We start from the raw sequence: 20786 nt of genomic DNA, 5'->3' as shown, positions 1-20786 counted from the left end.
ACATTGAGCCAGCCTTTAGAGATGTTAACTAGGTTCTGGTAAAGCATTTTATGAAGGAATTATGACCTTTTAGTTGTTGAAGTTGCTCTTGGATAGGGTAACAATCTTTGCATGTCTTGCGGCAGAGCAGACGGGGGTTTCACAACACACAAACATACAGTAGATGACTGCCAATAAAATAACACATAGCTTGTGACACAAACAAGCGTTACAATAAAGACTGCAAGGAAGAAATTATGTGTAGACATTGATGAAGTTTAACAGCTCTTAATTAGAAACTTTAGAGTAACTAAACCCATAGGTTTTAGCTTACCTGCTACGATGGGGGATATTAAAAAATGCCTCATGGAACAGTTAAGACTCGCCCTGTCAATACTATATAAACTCTCCAAAGAACAATATATGCTATGCTAACTAACTAGTAGCTACTCAATACTCACTCTCTACTCCCAAATTCTCAATCCAATTTGCTCACCACAGATTGCAGTCAACAGGTGCTAGTTTTTATGGGAGGGGCAGGGCTAACAGTGACGTCAGGAGACACCATAACGTCACAAGCAAAAATTGATTGTAATAGCCAGGTTTCAACCCATAGAGGGCAGTCACTCTTACTTTTTTACAATAAAATATGCCAAACTGAAATATTTTTGACTAAAATGTCAAGAGTTAGACTAGGATCAATCAAAAAACACTACTTTATACCTAAATACATTTGTTTTCAGCAGAAAAAAGTGTTTTTTGATTTAGTTACTCTTTAACTTAGTTGATTACTGAGTATATATATATATATATATATATATATATATATATATATATATATATATATATATATATATATATATATAAACATTGTTTTGGGCTGAATCTAAATTAAACGCAAAAACTTGTGGCACACCATAGAGAGGTTCACACACAAACACTCCCACTTGCATGACATCTTTACTGTTGATTAAAAAAATAAATTAAAAAAAATAAACAAATCCCACCTATTATAAACCTTTCATACAAATTATTCTTGAAAATTGATCTACTTACATCTTTAGTGAGTCCAAATCTATACATATACCTTGCATAATACAACAGTTCCTAATGTGTCAGACCCTGATGGCTTTAAGCACTTAATCATATTTTAAGGTTTTGACTGAAGCCGACTACATTTTGGTTCCAAATAAGTTTGTATAAATATGGGGAAACTGAATCACACTGAAGAAAAATGTGCGTTCTGGTTTGGAAGACAGATTTTTACCAATAGTTGTAAGAGAAGACAGACACACCTGCTCAGGGTGCAGTGATGCATGTCAATAATGATCTTTAATGTCAATATATACAGAACTTGAAAGAAAAATAGAATCTTAAAAATCAAAAGAAATAAATACAATATCATACAATTTCCACAATGTCTTTTAGAAGAGATATCCATGGAAATGTTAATTCAGCCTCTCTCTTTTGACAGGATGTCTTTTCCACTCCAGAGAAATCCCAACAGCTCCCCCAAATGCTCTTCATTTCCATCATCTTCATTGCATATATATTTATATAGATATATATTTATATAGTTATTTGCAAATAATAACTTCTCTTATAACCACATTGTTTCACCTTCAATTTCAAGATCTTTTGTCAAAATCCTGCTGATTTAGCCTCTTTTGATACATTATTAGCATCAAAGTAACGAGTTAGAGTGGAAAACTGAAAAAAAGAGTTGGGAATGCAGATTTGTGTCCACACGTGCATTCATGTAACTAAAAGTGCTTGAAAATGATGTCGACTCTGAGGAGCTGTTTTTATGCTTGAACAGATTATTACAGCTTTTTTTTTTTTACAACTATGTTGTTGCTTCTCTTTGCAAACAGTCCCACTGTGGACCCCAGTCCACATCAACCTACCAGGACTCTCACACACACATCCTTACATTACTTTAAAGACTGAGGAAGAGGAGGGAGTAGGAGGTGGATGGCAGCGCAACAATGAAGAGCAGTAGGGGGAGGGCACAGTTTACCAAAGCAGCTTTGAATCGGCCAATCACAGTGAAGGAGAGCGTCAGCTGGTGCATTTCTTCCTTAAAGATGAAAATAATGAAAAGGCGAGGAGGGCGAGTGCATATACAATAAATACAAGTCTACCTCTGCTGCAGGGACAGATGTCGGCCTATTCTCGTCATTAGCAACTTCTTTGCAACGCAACTTCGCTCAGGGCTTTGCCGTCACTGTGTGCTTTCACGCCACAGGCAACGCAGATGCAAGATGTGTCAAATAAATAGAATTTAAAATGGAGACGGAGGTTCTGTGTGAGCAGAGCTTGCATCTTGTCTGTGTGAAAGGGAACTGAGGGGGAGGTCCAAGCTGCGACTACATGTCTGTTGAGGTGAGTTTCTTCATGCTGCGTCTCTGGGCTAGACTGGATGCTGCCACTGGTTCCAGAACTGGCTGACTGGTCTTCTGGCTCAATGCTGAATATGTGGCCGCCATGGCTCCCTGGAAAACAACCACAAACTTGGTTGGAATGAAAATCCAACACATTGCAGAGGTGGGCTACTTCCATCACAGCGGGGGCTGCAAAAAAGTGTGTGTTTGATTGACAGGCCACATTATCAACATTCATGTCAGCATTTAGAATAATGACTGATCTGAGCATTAATATAGTATGAGGCATTTTGTGCATTCCTGTTGTATTTTGGTGTATTTTTCCTGTAAAATTTATGTTTTTTTAATTCATGTGTATTTGTGTTGTGATTTTGCATTTTTTTGGAGTACATTTTTAAGTATTTCTGTGGTTGTTTCGATTGTTTGTTAGCACTGGAAGTTTGTGATGTTTTTCTTGTCTTTTTGTGTACTTTTGTTGTAATTTTGTATATTTTCTTGAGTCATTTTGTAGATATGTGTTGTCGTTTTGTGTTATTTGGAGTCATTTTGTGTATCACTATTTGTGTGTGTTTTTGGAGTACTTTCTGTGTTTTTCTTGTCTTTTACTGTAATTTCCTGCAATGTTATAATTCTTTGTATTTTTAAAATGTATTTTTGCTTTTGTTTTGTGTATTTTTCTGTCATTATGTACATTTACTTTGGGGGCCGCATAAAATTAGATCGAGGGCCACGTCTGCTGTAATCCATATGTTTCGTTACTCTATTAACGCCATTTAAGTAAAACGATTAATTTAAATTTTGAAAAAATATTGTAAAATAAAGTGTACTTTCAGCTTATTTAACTATTTTATATTCCAAATACAGCCGTAATGATTCTGTTTGGATTAGGTTGATAATGAAAAGACCTACTTCAGACACAACAATGAGTGCACAGGTTGTTGTCAAAATAAAAGCAATGGATACTTTATCAGCTCACATCACAGTGAAGGAGACGCTCCTTCTGTTTACGACCACTTTGGCTTTCTGAGAAAATCTTTACCTGTGGAACTAATCGGACCATTTTTTTGCAATGAAAAATGAGACCATGTGGAAGTTTCTCCTGCAAGGTCAGAGATGATGACTGCAGAGACGTCATGGTCATCATGTCTAATATTCTCTCCAGATGTATGAAAGAAGAATTTAGACAAAATAGTTGACATTTAACAGTTGTAAGTCATTCAGCAGTAGTGTCCACACTGCTCAACTGCATTTCAAATGATCAGAAATAATAAAGGGGGAAAAGAGAGAGCCTGATGAGCTTCATTTCATAAAAATATCACATCCAAGAAGAAGGCCACATAAATCAGCAGAAGGTGTAGGCGCTCGTGTTAGCAATAGATAAGATTAGTAGATGACTCACCAAGGACTCCTTTTTATTTTTGAAGAGGCTTAAACTCTTCACAGACACGAGACGAGAAGTTCATCTCATTTCCAGACAAGACTTTATAAACACTGCCACTGCGGTGTGCACATTCTCACCTTGACGAGATGCGGCGCGTCATGACGTGTGAGCTGGAAGTGTGGTAGTGCGTCTCTGCATGTGATCCAGGAATGCTTGAGAACCTGCTCTGCTGTGTATCGCTTGTGAGGGTCCACATGGAGCATATGAGACAGCAGGTCCTAGAAAACACACGTCAGAAACATTCTTGAAAGATTTCAACTGTTTGAAGCCATTTTTTGTTTTAAAACACATTGGGTGATGTACTGATTTATGATCATCTTTTTTCTTTTTCTTTTTACAGCAGAATGGTGGAGTATTTCACATCAGAATAATCTTTTTTTTTTGTAAAATATCCTACATTAGACCACAAAAAACAAAAAAAACAAAATCTGATTTTTGATCACATTTAAACGTTATTGGAAAATAAAAGCATCAAGTAAATATTCAATAAAATTCATTTGAAGATGAACTCATTCAGTGCCAGTCATTTTCAGAATTTCTACCCCCCCCTCAGTGCCAGCCGTTTTAGAGCATTTTGACTGATTTTTAAAGACCCACAGAATATTTTGTCCAATGACAATCTGACTTCTGAAAGATTAGACTCTCTACTTTCATCATAAAAAAGAATTTTGTTGGTAGCTTCTTTCGTTCTTCTGTAATCCGCAGTTGAATAGAGGCAAGTTTCACACAAATCGCCAGTTTGTGACTAAAGCAATTTTTTTTTTTGCTTTAGGGACACCTCAACATTGGTTTTCTTCTATAAAACTACACAAAAAAAACACCTAGACTAAGCTTTTGATGGCAAAATGATTATTATTTTGCTATCTGGGTCAGAGTTGAATGGATTTCTTATTGTATTTTGGCCGTCCTCCAAGTCTCTCCCCGTCATTCTCCCCACACGCAACTTCATCCTTCTCCCGGACATGCCGAGTCTCACCGCTTGCCCCGTTTTTGGATTGTTTTCTCTCACCATCGCGACACTCTCAATAGTCCACTTAGTTCCACACAAGCTCTGGTCGAGTGTGCGCTGTTGTGAGATGGTGGGAACTTCAGCATCAACTCTCGTAGCGCCATTTTCTGTCTTGTAAACTCCTTTCCTCTCCCTCTGAGCTCTGCCTATCATGGGTGATCTCACATCCAAAGGTGCTCTGCTGCCACCTTCATGTCACCAGTTGGTCACTACATCATTGTACAAGTTAGATATTTAGGGGAGAGCTTTGTCACACTGTCTCCTAGCAACTGCAGCCGAAGAACACAATTCACGTCTTTCGATGTGAATGGCACTCCATGTTACTAAACCAAATAATGTCTATAGACATGAATGGCACTCAATGAGTTAAGAGAACACAGGCACCATACACCCACACATTACAGCAGATCTCACATTGGATGGCTCAAGCATGCTCTTGTGCACACACATTAAAACATAACAAAAAGAGGAGTCAAAAAAGACAGAATAAACTGATCAGGAAACAAGGGGGAACAGAGCTGGTCAAAGGATACGTTCACACAAGAATCTTTTTCAAAACAAAGTGATGTAAACAGAAGTGTGTGTGTGTATATATATATATATATATATATATATATATATATATATATATATATATATAGATCCAAAGAGTCTGCTGAGGATGCATCTTACAGCTGAAATTGAAAATTAGGAACAAACAAGCCCATGCAGCAGCTCATTGCTAGTGTTACTACCAGTATTTGATATTCATAGTTAATTTGGCTGCCAGTGTGTGACTGTGCGTACCTTTGAGGTGTCTGACACAGTATCCCAGTTTCCACCGCTCAAAGAGAACTTTCCGGATCCTATCCGAAGAAGAATCTCTTCTGGTGTGTCATTTGGCCCATTAGCGAACGGTGTGTATCTGAAGGGAAAACATTAACACAAATCATAGTTTAATTTGTATTAAAAACATTTTTTAAATCAAATACTTCCCAAGTACTCCTGTGTGTAGTCTTACCCTGCCAACATAGTATACAGTAGAACTCCCAAACTCCATATATCACAGGCAGCATCATAACCTTGTCGCATTAGTACCTGAATACACAAAAGACGGACACGCAATCAGGACTCAAAATGAAAACGTGACTTATGAATGTTAACGTTCTCTGTTCATTGTTTTTTTTTTCTCATCTTCTGCCACTGCTTCTCTGTGATTTATCTCCTCACCTCTGGTGCCACAAAGTTGGCGGTGTAACAGGGGGTGAGGAGCAGCCCGTTGCCTCCTCTAAGCTGCTTAGCAAATCCAAAGTCGCAGATCCTGATGGAGTCTGGATTCCCAGAGTCATCCATGTACAGGATGTTGCTAGGCTTCAGGTCTCTGTGTACCACCTGGAGGGAGAGGAGAATGTGGAATTAGAGAAGAGCATACAGAGTGTGTGTGTGTGTGTGTGTGTGTGTGTGTGTGTGTGTGTGTGTGTGTGTGTGTGCTCACCCCTTGGCAGTGGAGGTAGTCAACAGTCTTAGTGATGGTGTAAAGTACAGCACTGGCCTCTCTTTCTGAGAAAAACTTCTGCCTGAGGATTTTGTCGAGCAGCTCCCCGCCTTTCATCAGCTCAGTCACCACGTACACGTATCTACCCTCATCATACACCTGGAATACACACACCGATGCATACACACAAGTACATAGCCTTCAAAGCTTTCCTTGAGTACGATGTACATTTGAGGACAACCTCGGGTCTCAGAGTGAGGTATCAGTTATCAAGAAAACCTCCGTCATTTATCAGACCAAACCTCTGTCAAATGAAATTCCATCAAATGACGAAGGCCTCACTTGTCAGACCAAACGCCGTCAAATGAAAGGGCTTCAAAATAAAAGTCATCAGACTCAACGGCCTCAGGTCAACAAGATGTGGCGTTTTTATTTTGAAGGAACCGGAAGTACACATGAAAAAGTGGAAAAGCCTTTCTTTCCTTTTATTTTTAAAAGATATATGAAGGTATTGTTTGATTAATAAATACATAGTTAAATCAATGTTGATATATCGTAACCTTTAAAAATAAAAAGAAAATAACAGCTTTTAACTTATTCTCGTATCCGAAGCAGCACATATTGATGATGTCATGTGTATTTTCGGTTTCTTCAAAATACAAAGTCGTGTCGTATTATACAGCCTGAGGTGGTTTTATTCCAGGCAGTTTGATCTGATGACCTTTGTTTTGAAGCCTGTGGCAGTTTCATCTCACAGCATTTGGTTGAACAAGTGAGGCCGTGTCATTTGACGGAGGTTTTGCTGAGACATGAGTCTGTTTGGTTTGCTGACACCTGAGGATGTCCTAAAATGTACGTGAGAGAAAGAACTGTTCACAAATCTTACGTCTTTCAAAGTGATGATGTTGGGGTGTTGTCCGTATCGCATTAGAATCTCAATTTCCTCTGAGGGGTCCCTCTTGCTTTTGTCTATAATCTACAGAAAATAGACAAAAACAATGAAACAACACATTTTTGCTGAATAAGGTTAGACAGCTTTTTTTTTTCTCTTTTGATTATAATAATTATTGAGAAGACTGTTCATTAACTACTCAGACAAAGCCTGGTTACCTTCACAGCATAGTCCATGCCAGAGACTCTGTGTACGCAGCGTTTACATATAGAGTAGGAACCGACCCCGATGTCCTCCTGCAGCTCGTACAGATCGGAGAACTTTGACGAGCCCCCGTGCAGCTGGAATAAAAAAAAAAAAAACACAGGAACCATTAAATGTGAAAGCGTATTCTGTCACACCTGCAGGACAGACTCATCAGAAAATGGTGCATTTCTAGACCTGTACCATATGTATAATATGACCTCTGTATCTGGTCTGCAGCTTACAATAACAGTCAAGTCCTTATGGTCTAAAATACACAAAACTAAATATTTACACAAAAAATACACAAAATGACTCCAGAATCACACTGGCAACAAAAAACAATAATTATACAAAAAATGCTCAAAAAGACAACTGAAAGAATAAAAAAATACACATAATGACTCCAAAAAACATACATTACAGAAAAAAATACCAAATGAAAAAATTATCACAATGAGTAAAAAAAAAAAAAACATTTATCATGCGTATGTCTCATATAATTAAACCAGGGAAATTGCACACGCTATTTTACTTTGCACCCGCAACTAAACCCCTTTATAACATTACAGAGTATGTACACCTCTTTGTACATTCAACCTTCAAACACATACTCATTTGGCTATAATTGACAACGCTACTTAACCTCCCACTATATGAATACATATTGCCAACGGGCACTGTACTAGTCCTCCTGATTTAATGTACAGTGTCCCTGACAAATAAACCAATATATGAATTCATTAATATGGAAGCCTTTGTTTAGATTAAGGGCAAAAAAAAATTATTGAGATTACAGCGTAATTATCTTCAAACATTGTATTGCACCTTGCTGCAATTTTATGGAATCATTAATGACAAAATATTACACATAATATAATGCAGGGGTGTCAAATTGATTTTAGTTCAGGGGCCAAATATGGACCAGTTTGATCTTAAGTGAGCCTCAAATTACAGGTGGGGGAACAAAAAAATGTTTTTAACATCATTTTGCCCTAATTCTCAAAATCAGTTAAATTCACTTAAAAATTATTGATTTTGTCACAAGAAATTTTGTAAAATTATTTGTGAAAAATTGCAAGATTTGTAAAAAAAACTGAGTTGTATCACAATGACTGCATGCATTAATATAAACAAAGGAATAATGCAAACCCTTAAAATACAGTGAAGTTTTGTTCAATTGGTAAATTTTATAAAACTGGATTAATTGGTAATTGACATAATAATTCATTTTTACTTTCTCCTGCGGGCTGGATTTGGCCCACAGGCCTCCAGTTTGACACTTAATATAATGTAATCGGTTTATACTAACAGACAATAAGAAACAACACTTACATTTTCTGGGGTAACATGGTCAGTACCAGTTATTTTACTATTATTATAATATGAAATCTGAGCATGGCTGCAGCACACATCCAAATTGCCCAGGCCATAGCATGTCGGATAGAAAATATTTTATATAGGGATTCGTCTTCCATTCGTTTGAGGGACTCTTATTGAAACTTTGTGTCAATTGCTCAAAAAAGCAACAAATGGAGTTCATTATGAATGAAAAGTAAGGTTTTTTTGTACCTGAACTATGGGAAGTATGCTGAGCAGTGGCGAGCTCTTATTTTCATCCATAGGGACGGGAGCAACAAAGCTGAAGCCTTTGAAGAGCTGGTGGGCGTTAGCGCTGGGTGGAATACCTGGGGAGTCTGAACAAAGATAATATATTGTTTTAGTTGATTAAACAATAAAACTGGATCTACACTCAAGGTTAAGAGGATATTTCCATAGAGGAAGGGGTATGTCTTTGACTGTGTGTGTGTGTGTGTGCGTGTGTGTGCGTGTGTGTGTGTGTACCTTTAGGTGTTTTAGCTGTGAACTCTGGGTCGAAACAGAAGGTGTCGTCTGGTTTACCTGCAGCAGGCTTAAATGGGGGTTGGAGCTCTCTTCTATAAAGTTTCTGTAGGAAGTCAACACACACACACACACACACACACACACACAGAGTAGAAAATGCACATATACATGTTAAAAATCAAGCCCAACTGCAGTGTGTTCAGACTGTGTAGACATATGCAAAGTGAGGGCAAGACCCCTCCCAAATAACCCTCTAATATTATTCTACTGTTCGGAGCAGCCAATGGCGTCCTGCTGGCTCTTAAACACTCACACAGGGCTATTAGTGCACACAGTGAGAACTGGACCTCTGCCCAGACCTGGACACGCACACACAATCATGTTCACCATGGCCAAGACTGATGGCCAGTGGTCACCAAGCCAAACGGTTCTTAGGTGTGAATCTTCAACAGAAGCCGACGAGTTATGCGAGCATGTGTGTGGGATTGTGTGAAATGAGAGGGAGAAATGTGTGCTCACATTCCAGTCGATGGTGGAAAAGAAAGCATGCCGTTTAATCTCCTCCACTCCATCGGGCCCGGCCCCTGAAAACAAAGACCACTCAGGTTCAGCTTTCTTGACATGCTCATTTTCATTTGCCACGGTTACATGATGCTTTTTAGTTAAAAAATAATTATTCGGAATTAAATAATTCGTAATAAAAGTGTTCTGCTTCATGTTTACATTGAAATAGTCACTCCGAATTGAGGTTTACATGGAAAACATTTATTCGCCTTCAATTCCACTTTAGATCACAACACAACAAACCTTTTCTTTTCGGCTTCAACATAGAAGACCACATAAGTACTATTTTCACTTTTATTTTGATTCAATTTTGAAGCAGCAGTTGAACAATAGCACTGTTTCACTTTGGTCAGCTGAGGAGGAGAAGAGAGATAGAGTACCGCAGGAGGGAGGCAGAAGACCGTACTTTGACCAATCAAAGACAGTGGATCAGCATTCGCTGAATGACTGGAATTCATTTAAAGCGGAATTAAACCTTTACAAGTTTGAGGAATTATTCAATTCAGAATTGAATTTGGAATAAATCAATCATTAATTTCGGATTTAAGTTTATTTCGGAATGACCATTTTCATTCGGAATTAGGTGTAAAAACAATAGATGGGATAAGCTGCCTGGTGGAGTGAAGCTTTTACTTTTAGAGCTCCCCCTGCTGACTGGCGGCAGTATAGGTTATAAACCCCGCCTCCTCATTGATAACTCAAGAACGTTGAGTGGGAACAGCTACAGTGCTCCCACTGGTGTTTACAAGGTGATTTTGAATCATTTTAAAGAGGATTTAACTTTCGTTCTGAATTGAGGGGAATTTGAGCTACAAGATAATCAAAACACCAAAATGTAATTACCTAGTCTGTTGGCAGGGTTCCGTTTAAACAGCATCCTTAACAAACTCTGAGCCTCTAAACTGAGAAACTGGGGCATTCCTAACTTTGCCCTGTAGGAGGAGAGAGAAAACACTGTTACAAAGACAAGTAAACCATAAAAACAAAGAGTCCAATACACGATTCTTCCTACACATTGGAACTCACTTGAGGATCATGTTCATGGTCTCATTACGATCTTTCCCTTGGAAAGGTAAGGTCCCCGTTAGCATCTCAAACTGCAAACAGGAATGGAATTCTTAAAAGGTCTGACAACATACAAAATGAACAAAAATCGTACAAAGGCTTATGTACCATTAGAACTCCCAGAGACCACCAGTCAGCACTCTGTGTGTGTCCTCTTCTGTTGACCACCTCAGGGGCCATATACTCCACTGTACCACAGAAGGAATAAGCCTTCTTGTCAGCATCAACTGACTCTTTACTCAAGCCAAAGTCTGCAGAATATTCAAAAGTAAAACAGCTACGTGAGGGAACATTTTTTTATTTATTTTTTAATATGTTCTAAAAAGAATCTAAGCTAAAAATATCCAATATACATTAAACAATGTAACACCACAATATTTAATCATTAAGCAAACATACCTGTTAATTTTATGTGTCCAGCTTCATCAAGCAAGATGCTGAAAATAAACACAGAACCACTTTAATTGCAAAGGTTGCAACAATCACATTTTTCCAACTTGCATCCATTTAGATTTCTATATGAAAACATTGTTGAGCTGCTAAAGTTCAGTGTTTGGTTAGTTCCCATCTTCAGTTCAAAGTCAAGACAATGAGTTACTTTGATCATAAAATGACATAACTGATTAATTTACAATTATTCTGTATAATTAAATAGCTTGATTGACCAGGAATGAGTGCATTTACTGCAATGCATAAACTAGAGTCAATCTAAAGAGCAAGTCAGGTGTAAGAGATGTATGCCAAACTGTAAGCTTTCAAATATAACCATTATGACACATAGTTCCTGATGTAATCTGAGATATTGTGCCCGCAGCTCAACCCACTGTAGTTAAAAAAAGAAAACTACAGCCATGAAGAACTGAAAACAACAAGAGCAGCAGATAGAAAAATCCTACACATTTCCTGTTTAAAAGAAAGGTTTTTGCCATGTCAGCAATTTGTTGTTTAGATAACCATCCCTTGGGACCTCAATATGACCTATACATGCGCTTCAAGGATCACGGACGGAGAAGCAACAACTTCTAACTTCGTCGCACAAAGAACGTTAAGTATGAAAGATAAAAATATAACCAAAACTTTTCAAATCAAAGTCATTTTTATAGGTAATCAATAGTAAGAATGTATATAACATGTTAGCTTGCTGTGAGATGAGTTTTCCCAACCAGGGAAACATTTTATCGTGTTCTATTCAGTACGCCATATTCCGTATACAAAAACTGCAATTTCACTGTGCAGCATAAAGAAGTTGGTCTTTTTATTTCTGCCTCGTTTGGGCCGTTTTTGGAATTTTATTGATTCACAACTAAGCTGACCGAACACTGAAGACACTAAATAACGCAAAGAAACATAATTATTGAAGCAGCTGTTGTGCATTCATTTCTGTGTGGTGAGACGTAAAATTGCTTTTTTGTCAAGGGAATCTGGTGTGCTGTAGAGTGTGAATTTAACAAGCGACTTACCGTAGGTTTTCTGAGCAAAAGTGTGAAATATGAATGTGAAAATATTCTTGATATAGGATACACTAAAACAAACTTTGATTTTATTTGGTTTGTCTCTTTTTAAACCTCCTTTCACAAATTCAGTTCTTCTCAGAATGTGTTGCGCCCCACTGATGGGATATGAAGACATGACGTGTGGAATGCTACACACGTTCAATTTCATTCACTTTTCTTTCTTTACAATAAAAATCATTCACAAAACAGAAGCGCACACACTGTCCTACATGTAGCTGAATTTTGACCACTATTTTTTACGAACGCATTCATTATGAAATAATAACATTAACTATAAATAACTAACAAATTTACTACAATTATTTGTGATAGTCTGTTAAATTTAATGTGTAATTTGCCAGGATTTATGTTGGGGCAATCGAGGCAGGTTTTTAATATTTTTAATATTAGTGATAAAAACTTAACTTATTTTTAAATATTAATTAATACCTTTTTATAATGTGAAGAGAATATTAAAAACGATAAATATATATGATCAAAGCATACATGGTCTGCGTAAACATTATTACTCTGTTGACTTGACTCGGAACTTGCAAAACAATGACTTGGTCCCACCTCTCTATTTATTTATTAATATCAATAATAATGTACTTATTATATTAATATAATACAAAATTGTACAATATAAAAAAATATATAAAACAAAACAATATTTAACAGAATGAAGTCCAATTGTATTTCTAATCATGTTTTTATCCAAGTTTGCAAAATATGAAAGATGATAAAATAATTTGTTTTGTCTTTTTGCTTGATTTGTATTCAATACACTTTGATAAAAATGTTCATTTGATTCCTATTAAAAACACTTGTTTTGTGTTTGTTTGATTCCAATTCAAGCCATTTTGATAAGAATGACTGTGTATTGTTAATAAAGGCTACAAAGTTTCAATTTTCAACGTGTTCGGTTGGTGGCGTGCCTTGGGATTTTTTTTCAAAAAAGTTGAAAAACACTGCTTTAGAAGCTCATTACAGATCTCTTCAACAACGTTTTGATATTAAGCCTGTTTTCGCATGTTTTTGCTGTCCGTTTTAGTTGCTGGGATATTTCAATGGGGCTGTAGCACCTTTTAGATCCAAAAAAACCAAAATAATTGGTAGATCTTGAACACATGATTCCAGATGAACCTATTACAGTTACTGTATCTCAGACTTTTCTCCTATGGTGTAGTCGTGCTGTGGTCAAACGTGACGCTTACTTCTCTGGCTTGAGATCTCTGTAAACTATGCCCAGGTTGTGCAGATGGTCGAGGGCCAGGGCCAGCTCTGCAAGGTAGAATTTCACATCTTCCTCTGTAAACATAACCTGATAAGAACTGGAAAAATTTAATCTCTGAACTCTGAAAGGACAAATAAGCAGCAAAGAAAAAAAAAAACCCACAACAATAAGCTTCAGTGCAAAAACAGAGAAAAATAAATCAGCACAACATGCACAATAGATTATCAAAATTCATTTAATTGAAAAAAAAAGAAAAAAAAAAAGTCTCTACTCAGCAAACTACAACAGTCGATTACCTATAGCTGTGCTTTATCGCCTGCTACTGTTCTTTTTGGGAGTTTTTAATTCATGCATCAGGTATTAATCCTGTGCTTTCCTGCTTAATAACAGCTCCACTTATTTCACATTCCATAAGTGGAATAAGTTCCACTTATTCTGACTAATATAGATCACAGGTGACTGCAGCTGAATTATAGGAGGCCTTGATGCAAAATCATTCATCTTAAGGAGCTTAAAAAATCCCAATATCTTAGCCTTGGTTTGAATTTATACATCATGTTTTGGGATTACCAATTAAATGCAAAATACTTCAGTTGTAGGGGTGTTGAAAAAAATCAATTCGGCGATATATCGCCATATTACTTTGGCCGATTCTCGGATTGATTTAAAATGCATCCATATCGATTCTTTTTTACATTTACCAGGAAAGTCTTTTCCACTACAGGAGACATTGTAACTGCACAAAGAAGTGCACTGAAACCTGGGCATGTTGACCAGTTTGTGTGTTTTCAATAAAATCTAAGACGAAAGTACTAACTTTCTGCATTTATTTGCTGTTCTAGGCATATACCTCAGTTAAGTTACACTAAAGTCATGTTGCACTAAAGTCAAAGTTGGTTTATTTTAAGTTGTTGGCACATGGCATGTTAAAGCCAATGTTTTGAGTGCAAAATATGCCAAAAAATATATTCCATACCTAATGTTCTCATGAAGGTGTACATATTTACAGATTAGTTGTTTCTTAAGTCATATATTAAAAAAATAAATAAATCGCCTTATACTTTAATATCAGGATATATTGTATCGGGATATGAATCATATCGCCAGATAATACACAGTCTTAATAAGTTGTGAAATATAAATTTAGCCTCCAACATCAGGCACCTGCTAACGTTAAAAAAAATAAAATATCTAAAAGACGCTCTTAAGCGTACATGAGGCATGTTGAGATATTTCAATCATAATCTAAATTCACATTACGTGGCAGAAATTACTTGCTGGTTTAAAATATACTGAAAACATGAAAAAACTAGTCTTGCATGTTAATTTTGCACTTGTTTGATTTATAGCTGTTATATTAACGGGGTTAAATGAGCCTGTGAATCTGACGGGTTTTTGCACACATACTGTATGTAGGCCTGGCAACTTGTTTTCATTCTTATGTGCCTGTTGTTGAAGTCACACCAGGGTCATTTCAACACATTTTCAGGAGATCCCACGCTTTTTGGTCTCGAAAAAAATTCAGAAATGTTCAGGGGAGTTGAGACATATGCAAAGCTGTGCAAATAAGGATGAGCGAAAATCAACACATACACACCCTCACTAAATTGGCCATATCTCAAAAAGTAGTCGTCCTATCAAACTAAAAATGTACAGTGTGTGTATTGAATAATCAGGAAACAATTGGTAAAAATGTCTGCCTTTTTTGAGACTGAAGTGCGTGGTCCATTTGTGAAATGACATGGAATGACCCACCGAGCATTTCACCACACACACATATATATGTGACACAAAACTTCATTATTGCAAACTCTTTTAAAATGTGTTTCACTATATATGACAAAGTAAAAGAAATTGGAAGTTTTGAGAATATAATTCTAAATTACATGGCATGGTAAGATGAAAAAGCATTAAAAGACTGGCTTACCTCTTTGGATAAGCGAGTAAATACATCCCCTCCCCTGAGAAAGTCCAGTATTAAATACAGTTTCCCTTCAGTCTGAAAGGCTGGGGAACAGTGGGAGTAGAGGTGTTTATTCATAAATCAAGCACACTTACCATTAAAAAGATACTCAAGAAGCCTTGCTAAACAACTGTTTACTAACAATTAAATATATATATACATATATATATTGATAATGTTCCTAGCTGCAACATAAAGATGCACATAAGCAGCTTAAAACATAGCAGATCTTTATAAAGATGTAATCTTTACATAATCGCCGTTATACTATGTGCATAAGAGTGCAAACCCTTACCGTAGTGCAATTTCACAATGAAGGGATGGTTGACCTCTACTAAAATGTCTCTTTCCATCTTCGTGCGCACTCTATCCCTGACTGAACATACAAAACATAAACGCAAAATGAGACAGTGACTCAAACACACATGAAAATCCTTTCAAACGGGAAGTTCATCAAAATCTATGTTGTAATAATACCTTTCAATGATGCCTTTTTTAAAACTTTCATTGCATATAACTGGCCACCATCTGGACCCACGATCTTTCTGACAAGAAACACCTGAAAAAGCATTGATAGGAAAATAAAGAGACAGGACTACACCTGCACCTGGCAGAAATATTCCATGAAGTCAGTTTTCTCACCTTGCCAAAGGAGCCCTGGCCGAGAACTTTGAGCAATTCAAACTGAGATGGATCAGCTTTTTCACAGCCTTCCTTCACATGGTGAGTGATGGGGATCTCCTTGTAGGTCTCCTCATCCTTTACACACAGCATCACAATGAGACAAACGTTGACCGCTGCAGAGATGTCAAAAATTAAACACCTTTAATACGACGGTAGAAGCTTTACTTACACAGTGGGAGAACAACTCTCCCTCCTCCATTGGCTCATCCATGATCTGATGTCCATTGACCTGCAGCCAAACAAGCAGATCTGATCAGATGGACTCGTGGAGAGTAATCAGCACTTTCTCAACGCTACTTGATAAACACAGTTTTCGAGATGAGCAGGACTGTGAGTGCAGCTGCTGCACACCCACATGTATGATGGAAGAGTCAACAGATGAATTCAATGAGTCACGCACAATAAAAACGCAGCATTTTCACGTTCTGAACTTAAGCTCCGTTTGCAGTCCATCAGTATGGAGTCTATATTCCACAGTGTCCAGCTGTCCAGCTCTCATCCTGTGCCTAAAGCCCCTCATTATTAGCATTCACGCTTAATCCTCTGTCGGTACAAAAACAACATGTCTGACTGACAGTGAAAGGCTGATTTTTTCTTTTTTTTTGCTGATGCTATCATTCAGTCACCTGAGGTCAAAGCAAAGCTTAGTTTCTTTAGAGGCTTTAAGTAAAATTGTGGGAGTAAAAAAAAAAGACACTAGATTAAAAGTTATCAGTTTATCATGTGATATTATGTTTGGTTACATTTAAAACAACTGCAAATTAACATTATATTGTCAGACAAGGAAAAATGCATGTTTTCTCTTTATATATACACATCATCAAAGTGAGAACACACAATGATGGAGGTTTTATCCAATCATATATGCTAAAATTTGCATTAAGCCTTAGTCTGTATTATATTCAGGCTCGTGTGTTTGTGTATTGAATTCCATCAAGCCTCTGAAGCAGTGGGATGAGTCATAGCACTACGCAAACCCACTCAGTGGGTGGAGCTACCCACATACACTCACATTCACAGAGCAGAGGCCAAATGATCCCATTTTCCCAAACCTCTTTTTTTTTTTTTTTTAAATGAATGATGCTGCAACATAAACAGTGGAAATGGGCTTTTTAAAAAAGCAGCGTTCAAAGCCTGTTTATACATCATGTAAACACTGGACAGAAAGACTAGGCGCATTTGTTGAAGTACATCATCCGGTCCAGCCAAAGCCAATCCAGTATTTGTCATAATTCACACATACATATTCCCTCCCACCTTTACTGTGGCTCATCACAGCTTGTAACTGAGAGCAGCCTACAAGCCTTTTTCAGCCAATTGAGAATATGTCAGACGGTCATACAAGATGCATAGCGGATGAAGATGAAAGATTTTTTTTTTAACATTCTTACATCCTCTCTGCAAAGTACAGAAACCAGCATCATCACACGGTCTATTGAACTTTGTTACTATTTTGACAGCATTCACATGTGCTGCACCATTCTGCAATGAAAGAGAAGAAATAGTAGAAATTTGTTTTGGAAAAAAAAAAAACAGTGGAGAACTCATGTTGTTATTAAAAATGCAAGGATTAGCAATGGGTATTTCGGGTTTTTTCCTGCACCCCAAACTTTACAAACCCCAAAATTAAAAAAAAAAAAAAAAGGAGTGAATGTCAGTGTGTATGTATTTGTTAAGCGTCTGTATTTGACTGGCAAACTGTCCTGGCTTATTGTGCGGGACTTTAATGTTCAGCAACTTGGCAGATGATGAATGGAATATATTGAAAAGATGAGATTTTGCTTACAAGGGATAATACAGCAAGTTATCTACCAACTTCTTCACCACTATTGGCATCAATGTAAACACACCCCATAATTACATCCAACATCACTTCACCCAAACACCATATACACATTCTTCTGCTTCCAATCTGCCTGGCAACTCCATCTATACAATGATCCTTAGTCTGAAGTGTCGATCTGTCAGCTCTGACCTTTTACGTGATGTAGCCTACTCCTGTTTCATCATGTCCCTCTACTTTCCGAGAGACACAACTACTATCTCTAAACTAGTTATTCAGTAGCGCACATTGCTGTCTTATAAGATAGGTTGCTGCTATTGGTCCGGACCTCAGACAAACCTGATTATAGTTCTGGCACTTCCTGTGCGCAGTAAGCCTAGTGCCAGTAGTTCTGTCACTGTCACACCTGTGTCCTTCTAGCTACAGTTCTGTCAGTTTTATTTTAGCCCTAACCCTAGTGACCAAACTGCACATGCGCACAGAAAGTGCGGGAATTATTGTCAGGTTTGTCTGAGGTCCGGGTCCGAAACTACAGACACTTCGTATAAGTTATTAAGGTTACAAACTGTGCTAAATGGACTCAATAACACAAATAAAATCCTCTACTTTTAGTATTGGTAATCGTGATTTGATTATTAACGGTTATGAAACAATTCCTAAATCTTCAAACATTGTGTTACATCTTTTTACATTGTAAAACAAACAAAACGAGTCCCTCTAATGTAGACATTTCAATATAGTGTTTTGAAGGTGCTGTCAGGTGTTATTTATACTTCAAGTAAGGCTGAACGATTAAGAGCATTAGCGATTCTGTCCCGGTATCATAAAACATGATTTTCTAATCGCAAAGGCTGCATTTTTTATTCTATTTTTTATTTTATTTTTTGCCTTGTTCTGTTAAGTTCAGAGAGTGTTTAAGAGGTGTAGTCCACATGTTTCATTAAACGTGAAGTTAGTGAGATGTGTTGAAGAGGTAAAGCCACAGATTTGTTTGCTTTAAAATGTATATTTTATATTTATTTAAAGTTTAAATACATTTGAAATTGTTTATTATGAAACAGAATGATGTATTGCTTGTGTTCATTGAAAAATACATGACAAGAGGCCCTTGAAAAAATAATCGCATATTAAATCGCAATATTAAGGGGGGAAAAAAATCGCAATTAGATTATTTTCCAAAAACGTTCAGCCCTAACTTGAAGTGAAATAACTCATCAGCTGACTAATGTTAAATGGAAGATCAATAATCTGCAACAATAAAAAAAAAAAAAAAAATGAAACCGCTAATCAATAATAAGTGAAAATCAGTTTGTAATTGAATCGAGACTTTAATAATCGGATTCAAAACAGGAAATTTGGCTGATTAACCTCCCACTACTACACTTGTTGTCAATTTCACAAATATAATAAAATCTGTTTAAACTTGCCATGTTTTCACATTAATATTCACCCAGCATTAGACATTGACATAATATTGAAGGTGTTATGCTACTAATAATTCTATGTTTTAGTCATAAACATCCATTATTAGTTCACTGGTTCTTTTAAACGATGCCGTTGAACTAAGTTAGTTTATTGAGTTACAGTTACACTTTGAAAGAGCCACAATAGTTAGACTCGTATACCGTAGGACGGTGAATAAGTCACACTTTAGTTAATTTTATAAAATAGTTTGGTTTCACTGATAACTTGCTTTAAGTTTTACGCCTACAAAACTGTCAGCTTAGCTAGCAAGCAAGCTACTTGCTAATGCTAGATGCGCTATGCTAGCACAGGGATAAACTCCTGAGGGGAATAAATAAACAAACAACAAAAGAATAGGTGTGTCATTGAATGAGGAGTCCAGTATTCGGGGGTGAAAAGTGCAACGCTCAGCTTTTTGTGTCATAAACAAAGCCATTACAACGAAAAATAAACAAGAAACCAGCTTTTAGCATGAGCTAGCCTGTTAGCATACTTTGCGGGGTTGTGACGCGAGTTTATGCCCAGCCCCGGTGCTGGAGCTCGGGCTAACCTAACGGGACAGCGCCGACATTAAACTGACAACATCAGATGCAGCACACACACGTGTCCACTCACATCGCTGCTAACGCTGCTGATCTCCATCTTACGCCAGGATCCCTGTCTCAGGTTAAGACATTGTAGTCCACCTAGATCCCCGCTCCACGTTGCATGTCTCGCCGCTCCGCGGTTCTCCGGCTGCTCCTGCTTTGACGTTCCGATGCAAGCTGCGGGACTGCTGTCCACAACCAGGACGGGATCCGGGGAGGGGGGGGAGTGGTTGCCAGGGGGACAGTGGACTTCGATGACCGGGAGTCACACGCTCTTCAAAAGCACCGCTAAGGCTGCCATAGATGTGAATATGGCGGCTACCGTGGTACCTGATCGTCAGTGAATGAGTTTATTGACGTATTTATGACGCAGTTCAGTAAAGGATTTCCCCCCGTCCACCAGCAGAGCAGAGAGCGTGTGTGTGGTGGGGGGGTGGGCTGAGTGACACACGCACCCGGTGGACGGGACCGTGAGCAGCCGCCAGTAATACGGTACTCACTGATGATGATGATGATGATGAGACTGTTGACAAGTTCAACTTCTTGATGACGCAACAATGCAGTCCTAATATGTTTAGCCTCGATCTAACTTTTTAATGAAGGTGAGTTTTTTTTTTTTTTTTTTAAAGCCACACTGTCTAACAATCCTCTCCATCACTACTTCAAAAGGAACTTAAGA

The 20786-nt window shown here is 37.5% G+C and overlaps 1 protein-coding gene across 3 annotated transcripts; it reads right to left on the bottom strand.

The window, feature by feature from the left end:
- Positions 1-1278: 1278 nt before the first annotated feature.
- rps6kal (ribosomal protein S6 kinase a, like) lies at positions 1279-20628 on the bottom strand. Of its 3 annotated transcripts, XM_028459428.1 has the most exons (22): positions 20136-20628; positions 16443-16502; positions 16232-16348; positions 16067-16148; positions 15885-15965; positions 15554-15633; positions 13607-13713; positions 11296-11333; positions 11005-11147; positions 10858-10928; positions 10675-10763; positions 9787-9851; positions 9268-9370; positions 8995-9119; positions 7398-7520; positions 7174-7263; positions 6288-6446; positions 6023-6184; positions 5814-5890; positions 5600-5717; positions 3882-4022; positions 1279-2474 (listed from the first exon to the last, which is right to left on the bottom strand). In XM_028459428.1, exons 1-22 carry the CDS (start codon positions 20160-20162, stop codon positions 2349-2351), a joined length of 2184 nt encoding a protein of 727 aa, XP_028315229.1. In that variant the 5' UTR covers positions 20163-20628; the 3' UTR covers positions 1279-2348. The 3 variants fall into 3 exon arrangements, with proteins under 3 accessions (XP_028315229.1, XP_028315230.1, XP_028315231.1); XM_028459429.1 differs by lacking the exons at positions 16067-16148; positions 16232-16348; positions 16443-16502; positions 20136-20628 and having other exon boundaries at positions 13607-13747; positions 15885-15967; XM_028459430.1 differs by lacking the exons at positions 16067-16148; positions 16232-16348; positions 16443-16502; positions 20136-20628 and having other exon boundaries at positions 13607-13723; positions 15885-15967.
- Between the last annotated feature and the right edge of the window lie 158 nt (positions 20629-20786).

The sequence above is a fragment of the Gouania willdenowi genome, chromosome 10, assembly GCF_900634775.1.
Source record: "Gouania willdenowi chromosome 10, fGouWil2.1, whole genome shotgun sequence".
Lineage (NCBI taxonomy): Eukaryota > Metazoa > Chordata > Actinopteri > Blenniiformes > Gobiesocidae > Gouania > Gouania willdenowi.
This window is presented reverse-complemented; position numbering and strand designations above follow the sequence as displayed.